The 20,654-nt window shown below is 42.2% G+C and overlaps 2 protein-coding genes across 3 annotated transcripts; both read left to right on the forward strand.

Moving 5' to 3' along the window:
- The first annotated feature begins 1,631 nt into the window (after nt 1-1,631).
- LOC121640434 (zinc finger MYM-type protein 1-like) lies at nt 1,632-6,350 on the forward strand. 2 transcript variants are annotated; one of them, XM_041986181.1, is made up of 5 exons: nt 1,632-1,773; nt 2,085-2,120; nt 2,907-5,421; nt 5,784-6,028; nt 6,108-6,350. In XM_041986181.1, exon 3 carries the CDS (start codon nt 3,336-3,338, stop codon nt 5,418-5,420), a length of 2,085 nt encoding a protein of 694 aa, XP_041842115.1. In that variant the 5' UTR covers nt 1,632-1,773; nt 2,085-2,120; nt 2,907-3,335; the 3' UTR covers nt 5,421; nt 5,784-6,028; nt 6,108-6,350. The 2 variants fall into 2 exon arrangements, with proteins under 2 accessions (XP_041842115.1, XP_041842116.1); XM_041986182.1 differs by having other exon boundaries at nt 1,697-2,120; nt 2,907-3,294; nt 3,403-5,421.
- Nucleotides 6,351-17,567: 11,217 nt separating this feature from the next.
- Nucleotides 17,568-19,637, forward strand: LOC121640519. Its single transcript, XM_041986339.1, has 3 exons — nt 17,568-17,704; nt 18,758-19,111; nt 19,209-19,637. Exons 1-3 carry the CDS (start codon nt 17,635-17,637, stop codon nt 19,424-19,426), a joined length of 642 nt encoding a protein of 213 aa, XP_041842273.1. The 5' UTR covers nt 17,568-17,634; the 3' UTR covers nt 19,427-19,637.
- The last annotated feature ends 1,017 nt before the right edge of the window (nt 19,638-20,654 follow it).

Raw genomic sequence — 20,654 nt, forward strand, 5'->3', positions numbered from 1 at the left:
AAAACCCACCTTCATCTACCAACACACACCAGCTACTGTGGAAACTTTTAAAGTGACAACAATGATTGTTATCAACACAATTCAGAGAAATGAAACGTAAACCACGTGTTTAATAACAGATGAAGAACGATGGAAATATTAAACTGGACTGTGTGATGTAACAACCATCTTTAACCAGAGAAAAGCCAGAAAACATCTAAAGATGAAAATCCTACAACTCCCAGAATGCTTTGTGATCTGTTACTTCCTGGTCTCCTCCCTGCTGCTGCCAGACCGAAGCTGTGCTCCAGTTCAGGGTCTCCACACTTCGAAATTCGTCGTTCCATCCCCAGCGGCACCCTGGGTAACAGGTGTGTGAGAGGTCCTGATTGCCCTCCTCCTCCCTGCTCATGACTGTTTGAGGTGTGTTTGTTGTTTGCAAGTAAAACTGAGGGGAAGTGACCACATTGTGCTGGGAGCGAGGCCATGTTAGGGAAGAAGGGTGCGCTTGTTTTACTTCACACATGCACTCAGAAAGTCGGTGTTTAACTGGGATTATCAGAGAACCCGTATGGATGACCCAACCCAGCAATCTTTAGGAAGCTTTATGTTTTATTATGTTTTATATGGTATTTATACTAATTTATAATCATTATATTTATTATAATAAATTATATCACAGGACTCTGTAGCTAACGTTAAACACCGACCGAGTTGGTTCTATCTTCATTTTTAAACTGAATAATAATAATAATAATAATAATAATAATAAAGCTTTCTGAGGCTGTACACACTCTTCATTAACTGAGGTTCTTCCTGAGAGAAAGATTTCTTGTTTTCATGCTCATTTATCATATTTCTCTCTCTAAAAGTTCCTTCTTGCTGCCATGACTTAGAATATTACTGACTGACCAGGTTCTGCTGGTAAAAGTAAAGATGAAAAGCAGAAAATGATTATAATGAGAAAACTGTGGTGTCAGTTAGAGCTGCAGGATGGTGTGGTGGTTAGCACCACCACCTGGGCTGGGGGGGTTTGAACAGTGGTCTTTCTGTGTGGAGGTTCTATGTTCTCCCCGTGTACGGGGAGTCTACCATGATGATGATGTTCCACTTATAGAGACCTTCATCATGTGTTGATGTGGATCCAGTGTAGCAGCTGTTCTGTCCAGGTGTGTAAAAGAAGCAGAGCAGACAGGCCACGCCCCCTTCACTGCTTTATTTCCAGGATAAACAGACAGATGTGACGTCTCTGTTCACAGATGTTGACCTCAGTTCTAGAAAGTTCTCATGTGAAAGAAGAACATCAGGAGAAGAGAGAGATGAGATGTTCAGCTCAGTTTAGATGATGCTCTGTGGTGACATCATCATAGTCATCATCCAATCCCTGATCAGCCTGGGTGGATGGAGTCATCACCATGGAGACGGCCAGGTCACTTCCTGCAGACAGAGCAGGTTAGAGAGAAAATCATGATTGATTGATTGATTGATTGATTGATTGATTGATTGACAGGTCAGTGAATGGTTCAGTGTTACCTGTGTCTCTGCGTCGATATAAAGACACCATGAGGAGGGTGGAGATGAAGTACGGACAGAACACCAGCAGGTGGAGGAGCAGCATGAACCCAAGATGGAGGGAGGATGAAGCAGTGGGTGGAGCTACAGTAGTGGGCGGAGTTGTTGATCCGGGCGGGGCTGTGGTTGTAGGTTTTACTTGATGTAAAGCCAACAAGACGAGGAAGCAGCTCACATCACTGAGAGGAAGCATGAAGGAAACATCTCTACTGTTTCTGCTCTGTAAGTAGACTTTTCTCTCTGTTCATTACTGATGATGAAGAGGAAGAAATGGAAATAAAAAGACTGAATTCAGGTCAGAAATATCAGGAAGAGATCTCCACATATTCTACCTGCTGGTGTGTTGTTGTCATTGCTTTTTCTGGAGGATTTATTTCTGCACGTTTCTCAACGTTTTCATTTAATCTGATTTTAAATCCCATTTTTCCAGAAATCCCAGTTTGGCCTGAAAACCAGTCAACATATATGCAGAGTATGTGTGTATTTCTACTGGACGTGTGTGTTAAATTGACGTGAATGTTCTTTGTATTTAGTTCTGAGCTCCCTGCTGTGCTGCAGAAAAAGTCAAGGTCAGTAAACCTTCCCAGTCTGATAAAAAGCAGATGATTGTTACTTATAACAGACTCTTTATAGGGAACCTGGATAAAAAGAAATAAAAAGAAAGCTGCAGCAGAGTGAAGGCTCTTGCACCTTGGTGGAGCTTCATCTTTGTAGCTATCGGGGGCCTCCATTGGCCACCCTGCAGTCGCACCTGCATCCTCGCTCACACCAGCAGCCGGGCTCGTGCAGGAGCGTAAGAAATGATGTGCACGTAGCTTCCTCCATAAACACAGTGATGCTTCAGCTTCCTGCTGACAGCACATAGCCAGCAGATGGCGTCCTGACTGTGAACAGCTGTTGACGTGCAGATGTGTTGAGCATGAGAAGGTTATTAATACTGAGAAATATCAGCAGTGTAGGTCAATGCAGGACTGAGAAAGATTTCATAATGAAAGATGGATGTTGTACAGGAAAGCATCACCATGTTTTACCTCTAAATGTTCCATCTGTCTCACCCACACATCCATCTTTACAGCATTAAATTACACAGCTGTTCCACATTTCCATCCACATTCTTTTATCCAGACTCAGGACAAACAGACTGAGGACAGTGTCTGACGTCCTTGAGACACTTTAACAGGAGAAGTGTGAGATTTATTTTAACGTTGGTCCACTTGTTGAACTGTCAGAATTTCCTCCACAGAAGCTGTTTAGGATGATCTTTTCTCTTGTAGGATGTTACAGCACCTGTACTTTTAGTTTAGAAAACAATGAAACATCAGTAGTTTTATTCTGTTTCCTTTCATCCCTCACAGCTCGTCTGACCATCAGTCCCAGCAGATCTCAGCTTTTTGAAGGAGGAGCAGGGACGGCTGGTATAAGTGGGCTAACAGGGCTTAGCCCTCCCTAGATTTTTCAGTAAAGATGAGGAAAATAATCAACTAATTAATTAATTAAAACTTTGAACTGGTTGTTCTAATTCTCGATCAACCAACAACACCTAAAGAGCAAAATCCGCACTAAAAACACAATATCTTTGTAAAATGGCTAATCATTTACAGCCCAAGCGGAACAACAGAGTTTACCTTGACTTTTCGTTGACACATGAGTGACGGGTTGTGTGATTTGCCTCCTTCATTTGCTTCTCATTTGGGCTGAATCTGTGCAGCCCAAAGCGGCGGATGTGGACCAACGACAGACGACGTGAGTTCTGCCAGAGATTATGTTGAGTAAAACTTGTAGCCATGGCGGAAATTGGCGCAAACGAAGTGGATTATTTGCTTTTACATCCATTTTCTTTAATGTCTTTAGAGGAAAAACTCGAGGTGAAGAAGCTGGGGGCACACCACCCAAAAGATCTGAAAATGAGCCAGAAAGACACGCGCCAAAATCGCAGCTTTTGTGTGAGCTGGTTTCAGAGAAAAGAATGGCTAACAGCTAGCCAAGCTAAAAAGTCGCTTTTCTGTTTCCCGTGTTTACTTTTTGGAGGAGACACAGCTTGGACTGAGCAAGGTGTTGTGGATCTGAAACATTTATCAGATAAAATAAAGAAACACGAATGCAGCACAAGTCATATCGGAAATGGCGTAAAGCTGACGATGTTGGGTAAAGTCAACATCGCCTGCCAGCTCGATGAGGGCCACCGCTTTGCTGTACAGAGACACAACGAACTTGTCAAGAAAAACAGGCATTCATTATCACGTATTGTGGACTGTATTAAGTTTTGCGGGGCTCACGAACTCTCTTTACGTGGATCTGATGAATCTTCCACTTCGCTTAATCGGGGCGTGTTTCTGGACCTCGTTGACCAGTTCTCCTTTTTAGACAGCCAGTTAGCTGATCACCTGTCAAACACACAGGTTGCAAAGTACACCTCAAAAACCAGCCAGAATGAGTTGCTGGACTGCATGCTATCAGTTTATGAAAAGAAACTGGGCGATGAAATATCGCAAGCACCGTTTGTGGCTGTGCAAGCTGATGAGACGACAGATGTGGCGCGTGTCAGCCAGTGCGTCATTGTGCTCCGTTACGTCACCGAGTGTTCTGCTGTGGAGAGATTTCTTTCTTTTTCTCCGTTAGTGGACAGAACTGCAGAGGGGTTTGAAAAACTTCTGAGAGAAAAACTCCAGCCATATAAACTGGAAAGTAAACTGATCGCACAAACGTATGATGGGGCTGCTGTTATGAGCGGCGCAGCGTCGGGCTTGCAGGCCAGATTAAAGGAGACGTTTCCTCACGCGCACTTTGTGCACTGTTATGCCCATCAGCTGAACCTAATAATTCAACAGGCCTGCTCATGCCTCACACCAGTCAGAATTTTTTTTGCAAACTTAACAGCCTTTGCAACGTTTTTCGCCAAGTCTCCCAAAAGAACTGCGGTTCTGGATGAAGTTTGCGGGATTAGGATTCCCGAGTCGGGACAAACAAGGTGGAACTTCAAGAGCCGCACAGTCCACACGGTGTTCGAGCAACAAAACAGTCTGAAGGCATGTTTTGAAAAAATACAAAACAGCCAGTCCTGGGACAGCGTGTCCGTCCAACAAGCCCACGGTCTGTCCACATTACTGGAGGATGAAGACTTTATTTTCTTTTTAGAGTTTTTCCACGCCGCTCTGATGCATGTCGATATTTTCTACAACACCCTTCAGAAACGAACCACGGATCCCCTGAATACTGGACAAGCCCTGATGAATTTCTCCAGGTCCATAACTGGACTGAGAGAACAGCTGATCAAAGATGACTGTCATCCAAACGCGCCACGCAGGATGCAGAGGTCTGGCTGCGTGTCGGTGGCCACGCAGTGCTGCAGCATCATGATCGAGCAGTCCAAAGCTCGCTTTGAAAAAGCCCGACACCTAATGTCGTTTGAACTGATAAACCCGGAGCTGTTCTCACAGTTTAAGGCCAGTTTCCCCCAACAACAGCTGGATGTCGCATGTGAACATTTTCCAATGATCTGCAAGGAGAAACTAAAGGGTGAGCTGATGGTGATGTACAGCAGTGCGGAGTTTGCGGTGTTAACGTCTGCAGTGACACTTTTGAAAATGTTGATAGAGAATAATCTTCAAAACACTTTCTCTGAAACTCTGAAACTGACACAAATAGCCATCACAACCCCGATGACATCAGCAGAGTCAGAGAGGTGCTTCAGCACCTTGAAGAGGATAAAGTCTTTTCTGAGAAGCACTATGGGACAGGACAGACTGAACGCACTGGCCGTGCTTTCTATTGAGCGGGACTTCATTCAGAAATCACCTGACTTCAATGAGATGGTGATCAACCTGTTTGCATCTCAGAAAAATCGTCGTGCTGAACTCCTCTTCAAATGAGGTAAACCATCCTTGTTCATGTCTCAAAACACACAACACATATAGACCTGTTTTCTTCATCATGTCCATTCCCAGCCTCACATAACATTCAATATTTTTTACTGAAGTTTTTCTGCATTCAAGTTTTTGTAGGAAAAGTTTAAGATTATTTTTTTTATTTTAACCTTTTAGTCTGTGCAAGTGTGTGTGAAAGAGAAAGAGAGTGAGAGGGAGAGAGAGAGTATTTTAATATTGGTGCATATTAGTGTTTTCTTAAAAAGGTAGGCCTTCATAACGCTGTTGTGAAAGCTTAAAGTTTGTATATTGTGATGGGATACCTTTAATGTTCAAATGTACTCAGTTGGCTTCATTAATATGTGTTAGCCCTCCCACTCAATATCACCACAAGCCGTCACTGGTGTCTCTGGTCAGTGAGGACGACAGTTCTGCTGGATAGACGGTGATGAAAAACACGACCATGAAGACCAGGACTCAGTGTGGATCTGGGTGGGGAAAACCTGCTGGTTCTTCCTGTAGGAATGACTACATTCTCCCACAGGACTCTGGAGTTTACTGGTGTGAGTCCAGAGAGGGAGCAACCAGTAACAGCATCACCCTCACTGTCACTGGTAAGATCAGACTGTGGAGTTAGTGGTGATGAAGCTGTGTGGAAATGGATGAAATGCTGTAGTTTGTCTCTGTGTTGAGGTGGATCAGTGATCCTGCAGAGTCCTGTCCTCCCTGTGATGGAGGGAGATGACCTCACTCTGAGCTGTCAATCAAAGCCTCCCTCCAACCTCCCAGCTGCTTTCTATAAAGATGGCTCCCTCATCAGGACTGAGTCTACAGGTCACATGACCCTCCACCATGTTACCAGGTCTGATGAAGGTCTCTACAGGTGTAGCATCAGCAGTCATGGAGAGTCTCCACCCAGTTGGATCTCTGTGACAGGTGAGGAGCTTCACTCTCATTTCAGCACTTATTTCATCCACAGTCACCTGACCAGGTGGGATTCTCTCTGCAGAAAAACCTACAACCACAACCCCGCCCGTATCAACAACTCCGCCTTCTACAACATCCCCGCCCCTCTATTTTGGGTTCATGCTGCCCCTCCACCTGCTGGTGTTCTGTCCGTTCTTCATCTCCACCCTCCTCATGGTGTCTTTATATCGACGCAGAGACACAGGTAACACTGAACCATTCACTGACCTGTCAATCAATCAATCAATCAATCAATCATGATTTTCTCTCTAACCTGCTCTGTCTGCAGGAAGTGACCTGGCCGTCTCCATGGTGATGACTCCATCCACCCAGGCTGATCAGGGATTGGCTGATGACTATGATGATGTCACCACAGAGCATCATCTAAACTGAGCTGAACATCTCATCTCTCTCTTCTCCTGATGTTCTTCTTTCACATGAGAACTTTCTAGAACTGAGGTCAACATCTGTGAACAGAGACGTCACATCTGTCTGTTTATCCTGGAAATAAAGCAGTGAAGGGGGCGTGGCCTGTCTGCTCTGCTTCTTTTACACACCTGGACAGAACAGCTGCTACACTGGATCCACATCAACACATGATGAAGGTCTCTATAAGTGGAACATCATCATCATGGTAGACTCCCCGTACACGGGGAGAACATAGAACCTCCACACAGAAAGCCCACTGTTCAAACCCCCCCAGCCCAGGTGGTGGTGCTAACCACCACACCATCCTGCAGCTCTAACTGCCACCACAGTTTTCTCATTATAATCATTTTCTGCTTTTCATCTTTACTTTTACCAGCAGAACCTGGTTAGTCAGTAATATTCTAAGTCATGGCAGCAAGAAGGAACTTTTAGAGAGAGAAATATGAAAAATGAGCATGAAAACAAGAAATCTTTCTCTCAGGAAGAACCTCAGTTAATGAAGAGTTTGTACAGCCTCAGATAGCTTTATTATTATTATCATCATTATTATTATTATTATTATTATTATTATTATTATTATTATTCAGTTTAAAAATGAAGATAGAACCAACTCGGTCGGTGTTTAACGTTCATTATTATTTATTATAATAAATATAATGATTATAAATTAGTATAAATACCACATTCTATAATAATATATAATAACTTTATCATATAAATTTATTAATTAATTTAATGAATAATTTAACGTAGTTAATAACAACATGATGAACAGAATGAGGTTTTCTGTTAACGTCCTACGTTGCTGCTGTGGGAATTCTGGTCGGCGAGGTCGACTGTCTCATTTCACGTATGCTGAGCAGCTTCGGAGTGACAGACGACGTAGACGACATAGGACGCTGCGTCGTCTACGTCGTCTGTCACTTCGAAGTGTGGAGACCAGCTGGAGAACAGCAGGTAGATCAGCTGCTCTGAGATCAGCTGATCTACCTGCTGTTGTATTGATGTGTGGGTACCTACAGTAGCAGCATACGTGGGCTGTAAGTATCATACAGAAGTAAAAGAACAGTTTTTTCTACAAAGTGACACTGCTGTGCAAGAGTGTGATGTTTCACACAGACGCTGGCTATTAAAAACCTTCTTCAGTCCAAAGTGTGAAAACGGATGTTAATAAGTGTGAAACTGCAGCTGCGGTTCAGTGTGGTGTTTACTGTAGAAGACTTTGGCTATGACTATGAGTTTTTACAGTTTGATAAAATGTGTGAACAGTACTGACTATCTCTGCACAAACTGCATCTGGTATTAATAATACTTTATAAAAAGCACTAGGTGTGTTATCAGTGCCAGCCGAGGTGATCAGTCCCGAATCTGAAAAGATGAGCATGTCTGGATGATGTTAGACACATTTTATCTTCCGTTTCCTGCGAAGATCACATCTAGAAGTCATAACAACACAGTTTATTTCATTTATAGGTGATCAATAAAAAGCTAAACCATCATATTGCTTCTTGTTTCTGTCATTCTTACACACTTTATATTAAACCCATATTCAGATATTTTCTACTTTGCTGTAGTGCTGCTTTGTTATGAAAAAGCATCTTAATCACAACGATTTCTTCTTAGTGGTTGTTTCAGGGAATGTCCCCCCAGTGGACAGTTGTTGTATCTGCGTGATGTTCAGACAATCTGGTTTACTTCAGTAAGGTTCTGTGAGAAAGCAAACCAAACCAAATGGAGGAGCTGTGCTGGTGTTAATGCATCCTTAGATTATTGAAAACATCACTATTGAACACTGGAAGATTTTCTCATATAGCCTCCCTAACAACGTCTCATCCAGCATCATCTTCACCAGTCAATCTATGTGTGGAAGTCCTACAGGATCTCAGCCCTGTCATTCTCCACCACCTTGCGAGGTGTTTCCATCGCGACCTAGGGGTCCATATTCTGGACAGATGTTTCTGTACACTATGCAGCTACTTGGTTATGGAGTTCCATGCATTCTTTGCCATCCAGTATCTTACCCTGCTGTGAGGTGGCGGATTGTTTCAGAGACCTCTTTGCGCAGCCAGAACCTGGGGTCCCGCCTGGCTGGTAGATCTAGGCCTCGATTGCCCTGGTACGCAAGGCTAAGTTATATATACATACACACGTGGATTAAATTGTTGGTACCCTTCGGTTAATGAAAGAAAAACTCACAATGGTCACAGAAATAACTTGAATCTGACTAAAGTAATAATAAATAAAAATTCTATGAAATTTAATCAGTGAAAGTCAAACATTGCTTTTCAACCATGTTACAACAGAAAAATTTTAAACGGAACCATGATTATAAATTAGTATAAATACCACATTCTATAATAATATATAATAACTTTATCATAGAAATATATTAATTATTTTAATGAATAATTTAACATAGTTAATAACAACGTGATGAACAGAATGAGGTTTTCTGTCAACGTCCTACGTTGCTGCTGTGGGAATTCTGGTCGGCGAGGTCGACTGTCTCATTTCACGTATGCTGAGCTGCTTCAGAGTGACAGACGACGTAGACGACGTAGGACGCTGCGTCGTCTACGTCGTCTGTCACTTTGAAGTGTGGAGACCCTGAACTGGAGCACAGCTTCGGTCTGGCAGCAGCAGGGAGGAGAACGGAGGATTCAAGATGGCGGTATGAGCAGACGTTTTCGTGCAGGCTCCGTATTCTTTTAAATTTTTTTGTCCTTGAATGTGAATCTACAGTGCATTTTATAACTAAAACGACACAAAGTTGACTTTGGAAAAACAAGTGGCCAACTGTGGACTCTTACTGAAGTTAAGTAGGCATTGGTCATATTCTTCAACTGGATTTGAGCTAGCTATAATGGAGGATCACAACTACGACCTCACTGCTCTTCATGAGGCGTGCGATGAACAGGACATAGAAGACATCGACATGGACGGAAAACTTTCCCAAGATAAGTCTGTTAATCTGGCACACACACCATTGAAAGCTCCCCATCCCAAAAAGCAAAGACGGGGGAATAACCAAAAGCCGCAGGAGGAGAGCAGCATACTTGAAACTATTCTGCAGGCTGTGACCACTCTAACTGAGAAAGTGGATCAACAAAACTTGAAGATGGATGAACAGAAAGAGCTCTTAAAGAAGTTTGAGGGGAAAATCGAGGCCAACTCTGATGCCATAAAAAGCAATAAACAACTTATTAATCTATTGGATGAGAAAATTGTTGCTCTTCAGGAAGAAAACAAGAAGCTGAAGGAAGCTACGGCCGAACATGCCCGTTATAAACGTAGATGGAACCTCAGGTTAAACGGTCTTCCTGAAAAAGAAGGAGAGGACACTAGAGAGATTGTAATCGGCATTTTGACCAGGGTGGTGCCAGTGGCTGTGGATCGCCTCCGTGAGATGGTTGATCTAGTGCATCGTTTGGGAAAAAGAGGAAACCCTGCTACTTCAAACAATACCCCGAGAGCTATTATACTGCAGTTCGTGTCACGAGTGGTCCGAGATGAAGTGTGGAAACGCTCCAGAGATGCCAGAGTCTGTAAGGAGATGCACATCCACTTCAAGGAGGACTTCTCTAAAGAAGACAGAGAGGCGCGCGCCAAGCTGTGGCCCCTAGTTCAAGAAGCTAGGAAGAGGGGAGAACGTGCGTTCCTCAAGGAGGGATATGCACTGATCAACAACCGGAGAGTTGACCCTGAATAGATTTAATTCTTGAAATCTTTGCATTTAGCTACCTTATTTCAGTAAATAAAATGCAAATTCTTCTGTTTTGATAAGGACATAGTCGCTCGAGCCTGCATGTCAAACGTGTTGGTCTTATATTCTCTATCAGGTATGTCTTCTGTTATTTCTTTTATTTCGTTGAATGCTAGGGGGTTGAAAAACATTACTAAGAGAAAAGCTGTTTTTCTATTTTGCAAGGAGCAAAAAGCCAACTGTATTTTTTTGCAGGAGACTCATTCGGTTAAAGAAGATGTTAATTTCTGGAAGTCACAGTGGGGTGATTCTATCCTTTTCAGTCATGGAACATCCCATTCAGCGGGTGTAATGATGCTTTTGCACAAATTTCCAGGGAAAATAATTAACCAAATTAGTGACATTCATGGCCACTGGTTGATAGTGATAGCAGAGATCAATGATGTAAACTTTATTCTTGTCTGTGTTTATGGATATAATATAAGAACTAAAAACAAAACTCTAATTTCTGACCTGTGTAAACAGATTCAGGGATGTAAACTTACTTATCTAACTGATAGAGTGGTGGTAGGAGGTGATTTTAATCTGGTGCCTGATCTCTGGCTAGATAGAAATCCACCTAGAGCAACATGCCATAAATATGATGATCTGATTGTTGAATTAATGAATAATGCCAATTTATCTGATTATTGGAGAATGAAAAACCCTGAAGTAAGGCAGTTTACCTGGTTCAATGCATCCGGGAATGGTCAAAGCTCTAGGCTAGATTATTGGCTAATCTCTGCCTCACTGATTAATTATATAAAGAGATGTTCTATATCTGCTTCACTGCTTACTGATCATTGTGTTATCACATTATCCTTTCAGATTACAACGATAGGACCTAACGTAACACGAATATGGAAATTCAACAATATGCTTTTGGATGATCCTTGTTTTTGCGCAGACATTAAATGACAGATAGCTGAAGTTGGTGCCTTGGAGATGTCTCCCGTAAGTAAGTGGGAATGGTTAAAATTTAAAATAAGGGAACTAGCTATTATAGCAAGTAAACACTCTGCAAAGCTAAAAAGACAAAAGCATGAGAGCACTCTAATTAGTATTAATAATCTGTGTAAAAAAAATCATCTGTCAACCGCAGAATTTAGTGAATTAAATAAACTACAAAATGAATTGGATTTTTTTTATCTGGAAAAAGCTAAAGGTGCTTTTATTCGGTCTCGTGCCCGCTGGATTGAAGAAGGAGAAAAAAATACCACCTTTTTTTTCAATCTTGAAAAACAAAGGCAACAAAAAAAAACAAATTTCTAAATTGATTATAAATGGGTCTGTTTCGGAAGATCAAAATCTTATTAGCAGAGAAATTCATAAATTTTATTCCAATTTATATACATCCAATTATTCAGTCACTGAGTCCAAGAACTTTTTTCTAACCATTAAAGACTTTAACAAAACCCTTGATCCTGAATTCAATCAGCTTATGGAAAATGATTTAAAAATTGAAGAGATGGATGCAGCTTTATCAAAAATGTCCTCTGGGAGATCACCTGGCATAGATGGTCTAACGATGGAGTTTTATAAAGCTTTCTGGAACGACATTAGAGGAATATTATATGAAGCTTTCTTAGAATGTATAGCAACTGGTAATCTTTCTAACACAATGAAGCAAGGGATAATCACCTTAATCCCTAAACCTTCTAAGGACCAATTACAATTAGATAATTGGAGGCCAATCACTTTGTTAGGTAATGATTACAAAATTCTAGCTCATGTATTTGCTGAGCGCCTAAACAGAGGACTTACGGAAATAGTTGATGAGTGTCAGTCTGCATTTGTTAAAGGTAGAAGTATTCATAATCATATAAGATTAATATTAGATTTGTTAGATTATAAAGATTTTGTCGACCCCAATAGCCTGATATTATTTCTTGATTTTTATAAGGCATTTGACACCCTAGAGCATTCGTTTCTAATTGACACTTTGAAGTTTTTGGGATTTGGTGTAAATTTCTGCGGCATTATCAAGATGCTTTATAATGACATTTACAGCTTAGTTTCCTTAAATCCAGGTATCTCTCCTAGATTTTTGGTACAACGAGGCATTCGTCAAGGTTGTCCCATTTCCCCCAAACTGTTTATATTAACTACTCAACTCCTCACCGTTCAATTTAAAAATAGTCCTCTCATTCATGGTATTAATATTTTTGATAGGCAATATAAGATTAGTCAGGTCGCAGATGACACAGCGTTACTTTTAAAAAATGATTTAATGGTTGAAAAAGCTCTCAATGCAATTCAGTTATTTTCTAAGGCATCAGGATTAACCTTAAACATCAAGAAATGTGAGATTCTCTCTATACATGGATGCAATAATCATACTATTATGTCCATAAAGGTTGTAAAAGAAGTCAAATATCTGGGAATACTGTTGACTAAAGATGCACTTAGAAGAGAAAATCTAAACATCTCCAACCGGTTATCAGATATGAATAAACGTCCTAGTCACTGGCTAACTAGAGACTTGACTATATTTGGAAGAAACTTATTAAGTAAAGCGGAGGGCATCTCCAAGGTAATTTATCCTTGTCATTCCATGTACATATCATCTCAAAATATAAAGAAAGCTAATTCAATTGTTTTTCAGTTCCTGTGGAAAAATAAAACTCATTATATTAAAAGGTCCCAATTAGTTAAAAGTTATGAGAAAGGTGGAATTAATGCTCTAGATTTTGAAACCATGGTCGGCACATTTAAAATCAAATGGTTGAAAGCCTTCTTGATGCAACCAAATTCCATGTGGTTCCATATTCCAAACTCTATCTTTAAACAGCTAGGAGGTATTAATTTTTTCTTGAAATGTGATTTTGAGATTACTAAGATTCCAATTATATTGTCTAATTTCCACAAACAAGTTCTTCAGTTTTGGAAACTGATTTTCAACCACAATTTTTCCCCACATGGATCAACCCTCTGGAACAATAGAACAGTTCTAGTTGGTAGGAAATCAATATTCAAGCAAGACTGGTTTGACAGTGACATTAAACTTGTAAAAGATTTGCTAGACGACAATGGTAACCTTTTGTCCTTCACTTCCTTTATTGACAAATACAATTTAAGATGCAGTCTCAAAGATTTTAAGAGAGTATGCCGAGCAATCCCCCCAGCACTGATTAATTTAATTAAGAATACCTTATTATACTCTGAGCGGGGTTCTGTCTCATTGCCTACCTTACAAGTTAATGGCTGCAACCTCCTAGCTATCAGTAGCAATAAGTTTTTGAGGGAAGGAATGAGACAAAGGATACACCATGACTATCTTAGAGTTTCCTTTAAGATATTTCCCAATTTAACCAGCCAGTCTGTTATGAATAAAGCTCACTCTGAATTCATTAAATGGCCCATTCCCCCAAAAGTTAAAGAAACTCATTTTAAGATAATTAATGAAATTTACCCAGTAGCTATGTTTCTCAAAAGAAGATTCAAATTCGATGTTGAACCATGTATCTTCTGTAATGTGGAGGATGAAACTTTGGAACATTTATTTTTTGGATGTCGTTACTCTCAGGATTTTTGGATTGACATTAGAAGATGGATTAATCTTAAACTCAATATTCCCCCATTTAATACCTTGGATATTTTACTACATATGGAGAACTTGGTGGAATCTCACTCCAAACTTATTAATATTGTTATTCTTTTAGCAAAGTATCACATTCATTGTAGCAAATGGAGAGGCAATAAACCCTCCTTCTCCTGTTTTATAAACGAATTTAAATTGTATTACAGCTCCATAAGAAAACTAAAAACCTGGAAAAATGCCATTAATATCTCACACCTAATGTCTGTTTTTTTATTGTTTTAGTGAAAACCTCACTGCTTTTCTTTTTGTTGTAAATGCTGTTTTTTTTTTTTTTTTTTTTCTTTTACTCTTATTCTTCTTTCTGTTCTGGCTCCTAGTCATATACCTGGATACTTGTTTATTTAACCCCCTCTGTTAGTCTGTTAGTCTAGATATGGACATGTTCTCTGCACGCTCCCCCGAGCAGGAGTTTGTTAATAATTCATCTCCTCTACGAGAGTTTGTATTTTCCTATTGTGTTCAATAAAAAAAAAAAAAAAAAAAAAAAAGCAGGGAGGAGAACAGGAAGTAACAGATCACAAAGCATTCTGGGAGTTGTAGGATTTTCATCTTTAGATGTTTTCTGGGTTTTCTCTGGTCAAAGATGGTTGTTACATTAGCAGAAAGTTTTGGGGAGAAAATCAGACCGTTGGTCACTAAAACTCAGAGCTGTGGTCACATGTTCAGGATGCTCTAGTTTCTGAAGCTCTGAGGAGGTTTAACTAACCCTCTCTGACCTGATGAAGATGAGGGTGAAGATGAAGGTTTAACCTGTCAGAGACGTTTCATGTCTGCAGTGACTGTTTCAGGTGATCTGCTGCCACCTGCTGGTGGTTTCAGGGCACCGCCCTCCTTCACTGTAAGCTGCTCTTTTCTTTAGTTGTGTCCAACGTGTTTCACCCTGGACTCATCAGACCAGAACCCAGTTTCCCAGCATGCTTCTGGGAAACTTCCTGTTGGGAGTTCAGATGTTTCTCTTTGTTAGAAAAGGTTTCTGTCTTCAGCTCAGCCTCATAGTCCAGATTCCTGGAGAACACAGATCGTGTAGGACAACCAGAACTTCCAGAAGTTTCTGCAGGTCTCTTAGAAATGAGAGGACTCAGATGAACTGGGTGTTTCCTCCTGCATCACTTACAGCCTCAGCTGCTCCTAAATTCAGCCATGGTCACATGACCGTGTTCCCACCAGGTCAGTCTGTGCTGGACATCATGCAGCCTGTCAGAAAACAACTTAAAACAAACCCTAACATCATGTTTTTCATGCAGACGCTGACTGGTCACATGATCACGGGACGACTGATTTCTGCTGATCACACATCTGGAAGAAAACAGCTGGTTTCCACCTCCATGAGAGAAAGGAATATAACTAATAACAGACATATTTTAGAGGGACAGAAATTCTCTGTACTGGTTTTTACTGAGAAGTGAGTTTTTGTAGAGTTCGTTCCAGACGACATCTTGTAATGAAATTTGAAAAAAAGAGTCCTGCAACGTGAGAAGCACGGATCTTCTCGTGTTTTCCGCTGAACATGGATTAAATTTGCACATTTTCTGCTGAGTTTCTGCAGCAGAGAACAGAGAAAATCAATCAGCTGTACTTTATTGCATGAGGCTGAACATCCTGGTGAAGAACCTGCCAGCTGGTCAGCACACCTGATCACCTTCACACAGCGAGGATGAGAAAGTTCAAACCAGTTTAAACTCTGTGGACCAGAAGAAGAGGAGAGGATGGAAACCTCTGTGGACCAGAAGATGAAGAGAGGACGGAAACCTCTGTGGACCAGAAGAAGAGGAGAGGATGGAAACCTCTGTGGACCAGAAGAGGAGGAGAGGATGGAAACCTCTGTGGACCAGAAGATGAAGAGAGGACGGAAACCTCTGTGGACCAGAAGAAGAGGAGAGGATGGAAACCTGTGTGGACCAGAAGAAGAAGAGAGGATGGAAACCTCTGTGGACCAGAAGATGAAGAGAGGATGGAAACCTCTGTGGACCAGAAGATGAAGAGAGGATGGAAACCTCTGTGGACCAGAAGAAGAAGAGAGGATGGAAACCTCTGTGGACCAGAAGATGAAGAGAGGACGGAAACCTCTGTGGACCAGAAGATGAAGAGAGGATGGAAACCTCTGTGGACCAGAAGAAGAGGAGAGGATGGAAACCTCTGTGGACCAGAAGATGAAGAGAGGATGGAAACCTCTGTGGACCAGAAGAAGAGGAGAGGATGGAAACCTCTGTGGACCAGAAGATGAAGAGAGGATGGAAACCTCTGTGGACCAGAAGATGAAGAGAGGATGGAAACCTCTGTGGACCAGAAGATGAAGAGAGGATGGAAACCTCTGTGGACCAGAAGAAGAGGAGAGGATGGAAACCTGTGTGGACCAGAAGAAGAAGAGAGGATGGAAACCTCTGTGGACCAGAAGATGAAGAGAGGATGGAAACCTCTGTGGACCAGAAGAAGAGGAGAGGATGGAAACCTCTGTGGACCAGAAGAAGAAGAGAGGATGGAAACCTCTGTGGACCAGAAGAAGAAGAGAGGATGGAAACCTCTGTGGACTAGAAGATGAAGAGAGGATGGAAACCTCTGTGGACCAGAAGAAGAAGAGAGGATGGAAACCTCTGTGGACCAGAAGATGAAGAGAGGATGGAAACCTCTGTGGACCAGAAGATGAAGAGAGGACGGAAACCTCTGTGGACCAGAAGATGAAGAGAGGACGGAAACCTCTGTGGACCAGAAGAAGAGGAGAGGATGGAAACCTCTGTGGACCAGAAGATGAAGAGAGGATGGAAACCTCTGTGGACCAGAAGAAGAAGAGAGGATGGAAACCTCTGTGGACCAGAAGAAGGGGAGAGGATGGAAACCTCTGTGGACCAGAAGAAGAAGAGAGGACGGAAACCTCTGTGGACCAGAAGAAGAGGAGAGGATGGAAACCTCTGTGGACCAGAAGAAGGGGAGAGGATGGAAACCTCTGTGGACCAGAAGATGAAGAGAGGATGGAAACCTCTGTGGACCAGAAGAAGAGGAGAGGATGGAAACCTCTGTGGACCAGTAGATGAAGAGAGGATGGAAACCTCTGTGGACCAGAAGAAGAGGAGAGGATGGAAACCTGTGTGGACCAGAAGATGAAGAGAGGATGGAAACCTCTGTGGACCAGAAGATGAAGAGAGGACGGAAACCTCTGTGGACCAGAAGAGGAGGAGAGGATGGAAACCTCTGTGGACCAGAAGAAGGGGAGAGGATGGAAACCTCTGTGGACCAGAAGAAGAGGAGAGGATGGAAACCTGTGTGGACCAGAAGATGAAGAGAGGATGGAAACCTCTGTGGACCAGAAGAAGAGGAGAGGATGGAAACCTCTGTGGACCAGAGCAGCTGTGTGTCAAGTGGTTTCTCTGCAAACACTCTGTGGGTGGACTAAGCTGATCTTGTTTACTTGAACTTTTTAGTTTCGCTTTCTTTTCCTCTTGCAAACATTCAGCTGAGATCTGCAGCAACATTTAAACTTCCAGAAAATGAGGCTTGTTTTTGTTTCTTCCTCCTTCTGCCTCCTCTTCACTTCCTGTCTGGCTGCAGCTTTACAAGGTGAGCTGGTCACACACTGAACTAATAAGCTGGCATCCTGCCACCATCTGCGTTATTTGCCTCCAGGACGATGATGATCATCCTGAGACTTAAAATGAGAAGTCTGCAATAAAAGGCTGAAGAGAAAACACCTCTGATACCATTTTATTAAATAAAGGCAGGAAGTTTTAGTAAAATGCTTCATTTGTGCTGTTTACTGTCATTACAGCAGGAATTATTCTGCCTCCAGAGGGAGAAGTTCATCTTCTCTCTGATAGACGTGGTTCACAGTCTGCATGTTGTAGCAGCTCTCTAGAGAAATCAGGCTAATAATCGATCTTCATCATAACTACAGCAGAGTTAAAGGTAAAATACTGGAACCTTCTGAACTGCAGAGGATTTATTAGGAGGAAGATCCATGCTTCTGTTAACTGTAAACTCACCAGAAGAAGAGAAAAAGCTGTGCTAACAGCTGTAGGATCAGTCCTGTATCGACTCTCCGTCCTCTTCCCACATGCAGATAGAAAACAGAAGACTTCCAGCCAACCACACACCTTAAATTAGACGCGTCATCATTTGCTGGACAGGTGTGTGAACATCATTACCTGAACGTCCAGCAGCAGCTCAGACAGACATGAACCCTGTCAGCTGTCTGAGAACCAACTTCTTTCTTTTCTTTCTTTCCAGATGTTTAGTTTTCTGTAAATTTTTCTTCTGACAAACTGTTTTTATAAATGTACAGAAAGTGTGTTTAAGAGTAAAAACGTGTGTGTGGAAGCTTCTGATCAGCAGGTTTTAATGTAACATGTAGAAATATGCAGAAAGGAACGTCGATAAAAAGCCAGCAGCAGCAGCATGAAGCAGAACTGTTTCTGGGTTTTTCCTGAAGAAAAGATCAAATGTGAATTTCTTCTTCTTCAGACAGAAAGCTGTTGTTGTTTCCAGGATTCGACCTTCGACTGTGGAGCTGAAGCAACTTGCTGCAGAGCTGCTGTGTTTTTCTGCCTCCAGCCTCCATGATGAGGACGGACACGTCTCTAACTTCTGTCTCTGGATTCTCTGCTTGTGTCTCAGATCAGCAGGAGGTGGAAGCTGGACAGAATGTCCCTCTTCAGTGTCAGGCTCCCAGAAACACAGAAATCCTCATGTTGGAGTGGACCAGGTCTGATCTCAGCCCAGAGGATTACGTCTTCTTCTACAGAGAAAAGCGCTCGTACGAACGCTACCAGCATCCATCTTTTAGAGGCCGAGTGAAGCTGAGAGACTCTTCCTCTGTGGAGGACGGAGACGTCTCTGTGGTCCTGCAGAACACCAGCATCACTGATTCAGGAACATATGAGTGTCTGATCACAGTCAGAAGCTCAGGAAGCAGTGAGAGAGACTTCAGTGTTGTCAGTCACTCCATCAACCTGACCGTCACAGCCTCAGGTGGGTGTAGACGTCTGGACCCGCTCTGTCTGCTGAGCGGCAGCCGCAATGTTCACTAACACGTCACATGACGCTCACACCTGTTTCTCACCTGCAGCTTTCACTGATGCGCGTGCTGAGTTTGGACGAGGTGAAGACACAGGAGGAGTAAAGGGTGGAGTTAAAGCTGCTGCATCAGTTCCTGCCATCCTTCTGCTTCTTGGTGGGGTTTTTGTTGCTGTGAGGTATTGCAGGAAATCTAAACCACCTTCAGAGAACAGCCCACCAGCTCCTCCTGAACACACTCCTGAACAACGCCTGATCCAGGATGTTTAATCTCTCCTCCTGCTTGTTTTCATGTCCAGCTGCTCTGCAAAGATGAATCATGTTCAGGGCGGCAGGTTGAACTCATTTAAACTCTGATGTAGTAAAATGTCTCATCTCTCTGAGAGTCTTTAAAACACAAACATTCCCTGCTGCTGATGTTTCTACTGAAAACAGAGAGAACATGAACCAGTTCCCCAGAAGATGAACCAGTTCCCCAGAAGATGAACTAGTTCCCCAGATGATGAACCAGTTCCCCTAGATGATGAACCAGTTCCCCTAGATGATGAACCAGTTCCAGTTTTTTTCCCAAGTTTATATAATTTAGTCTCAAACTTCATCAGCCAATCAGATTCCTGCTGCGCTCTGATTGGTGGTTAGATGAAGACCTTTATGTGGATGATGGATCAGTTTCCGTCGTGTTAAACTGGACTCTGTAAAGAGGACTGGGTTGGTGTAAATAAAGTTGAACAGAGCAGCAGAATAAAAGCAAAGAGAAGAAGATGGATCAGATTTACAGATGTTTACTATGATGTCAGAGTGGAAAGAGTAGATTTAGGAGGAAGAGGAGGAGTTTCTTCAGGAAACAGAACTTCGTATTGACCTGTGGGATCTGCGTATAATAATAATGTAATCAGCACTTTAACATGAATCTGTAACATGCTGCGTTCAAATAAAACTTTATGCGTCCTTATGTTCGGTAACTTGTGTTAACGTCTTTTCTCTGAATGTTTATAAGCAGCTGTAATAATTCAGGTTTCATCTCCTCTCTGAAAGGATCAGCGTCCTCCTAGCATCAGGTTTCAGCCTCAGACGTCTCCCTGCTGAGCTGTGATGGAGGAGGAGGATTCTGCTGAGTCATGATGTCTGCAGCTGCTGGCGTGGAGTCATGGCTGCTGCTCTCTGTAAACAGAGGATCAGAGTGCTGCTGCTTCAGATCAGACGTCCTGACTGTGTGTTGGGATGTGATGGAGTTCCACCCTCAGGGTTTTATTCATGTCTGATTCCACTTCCTGAGAACAGAAACAGTTTTCAGGATCCTGCCAGACGAAGGACTCTGTTCCTCCAGCGTTGGAGCTCCAACACAGATTTACAGAGACTGGCATGGTTTCTATAAACAGAAGGAAACTGGTTGAAGTGGGAAACTCTTTTACAACCACTGGTCCCAGGTCTGTCTGGACTTCAGTCCTTTTGTCCAGTAATGAAACGAGACGTCTCTCTGGGACACATAAATGAGCTG

Source organism: Melanotaenia boesemani, chromosome 5, assembly GCF_017639745.1.
Source record: "Melanotaenia boesemani isolate fMelBoe1 chromosome 5, fMelBoe1.pri, whole genome shotgun sequence".
In the NCBI taxonomy this organism is placed as follows: domain Eukaryota; kingdom Metazoa; phylum Chordata; class Actinopteri; order Atheriniformes; family Melanotaeniidae; genus Melanotaenia; species Melanotaenia boesemani.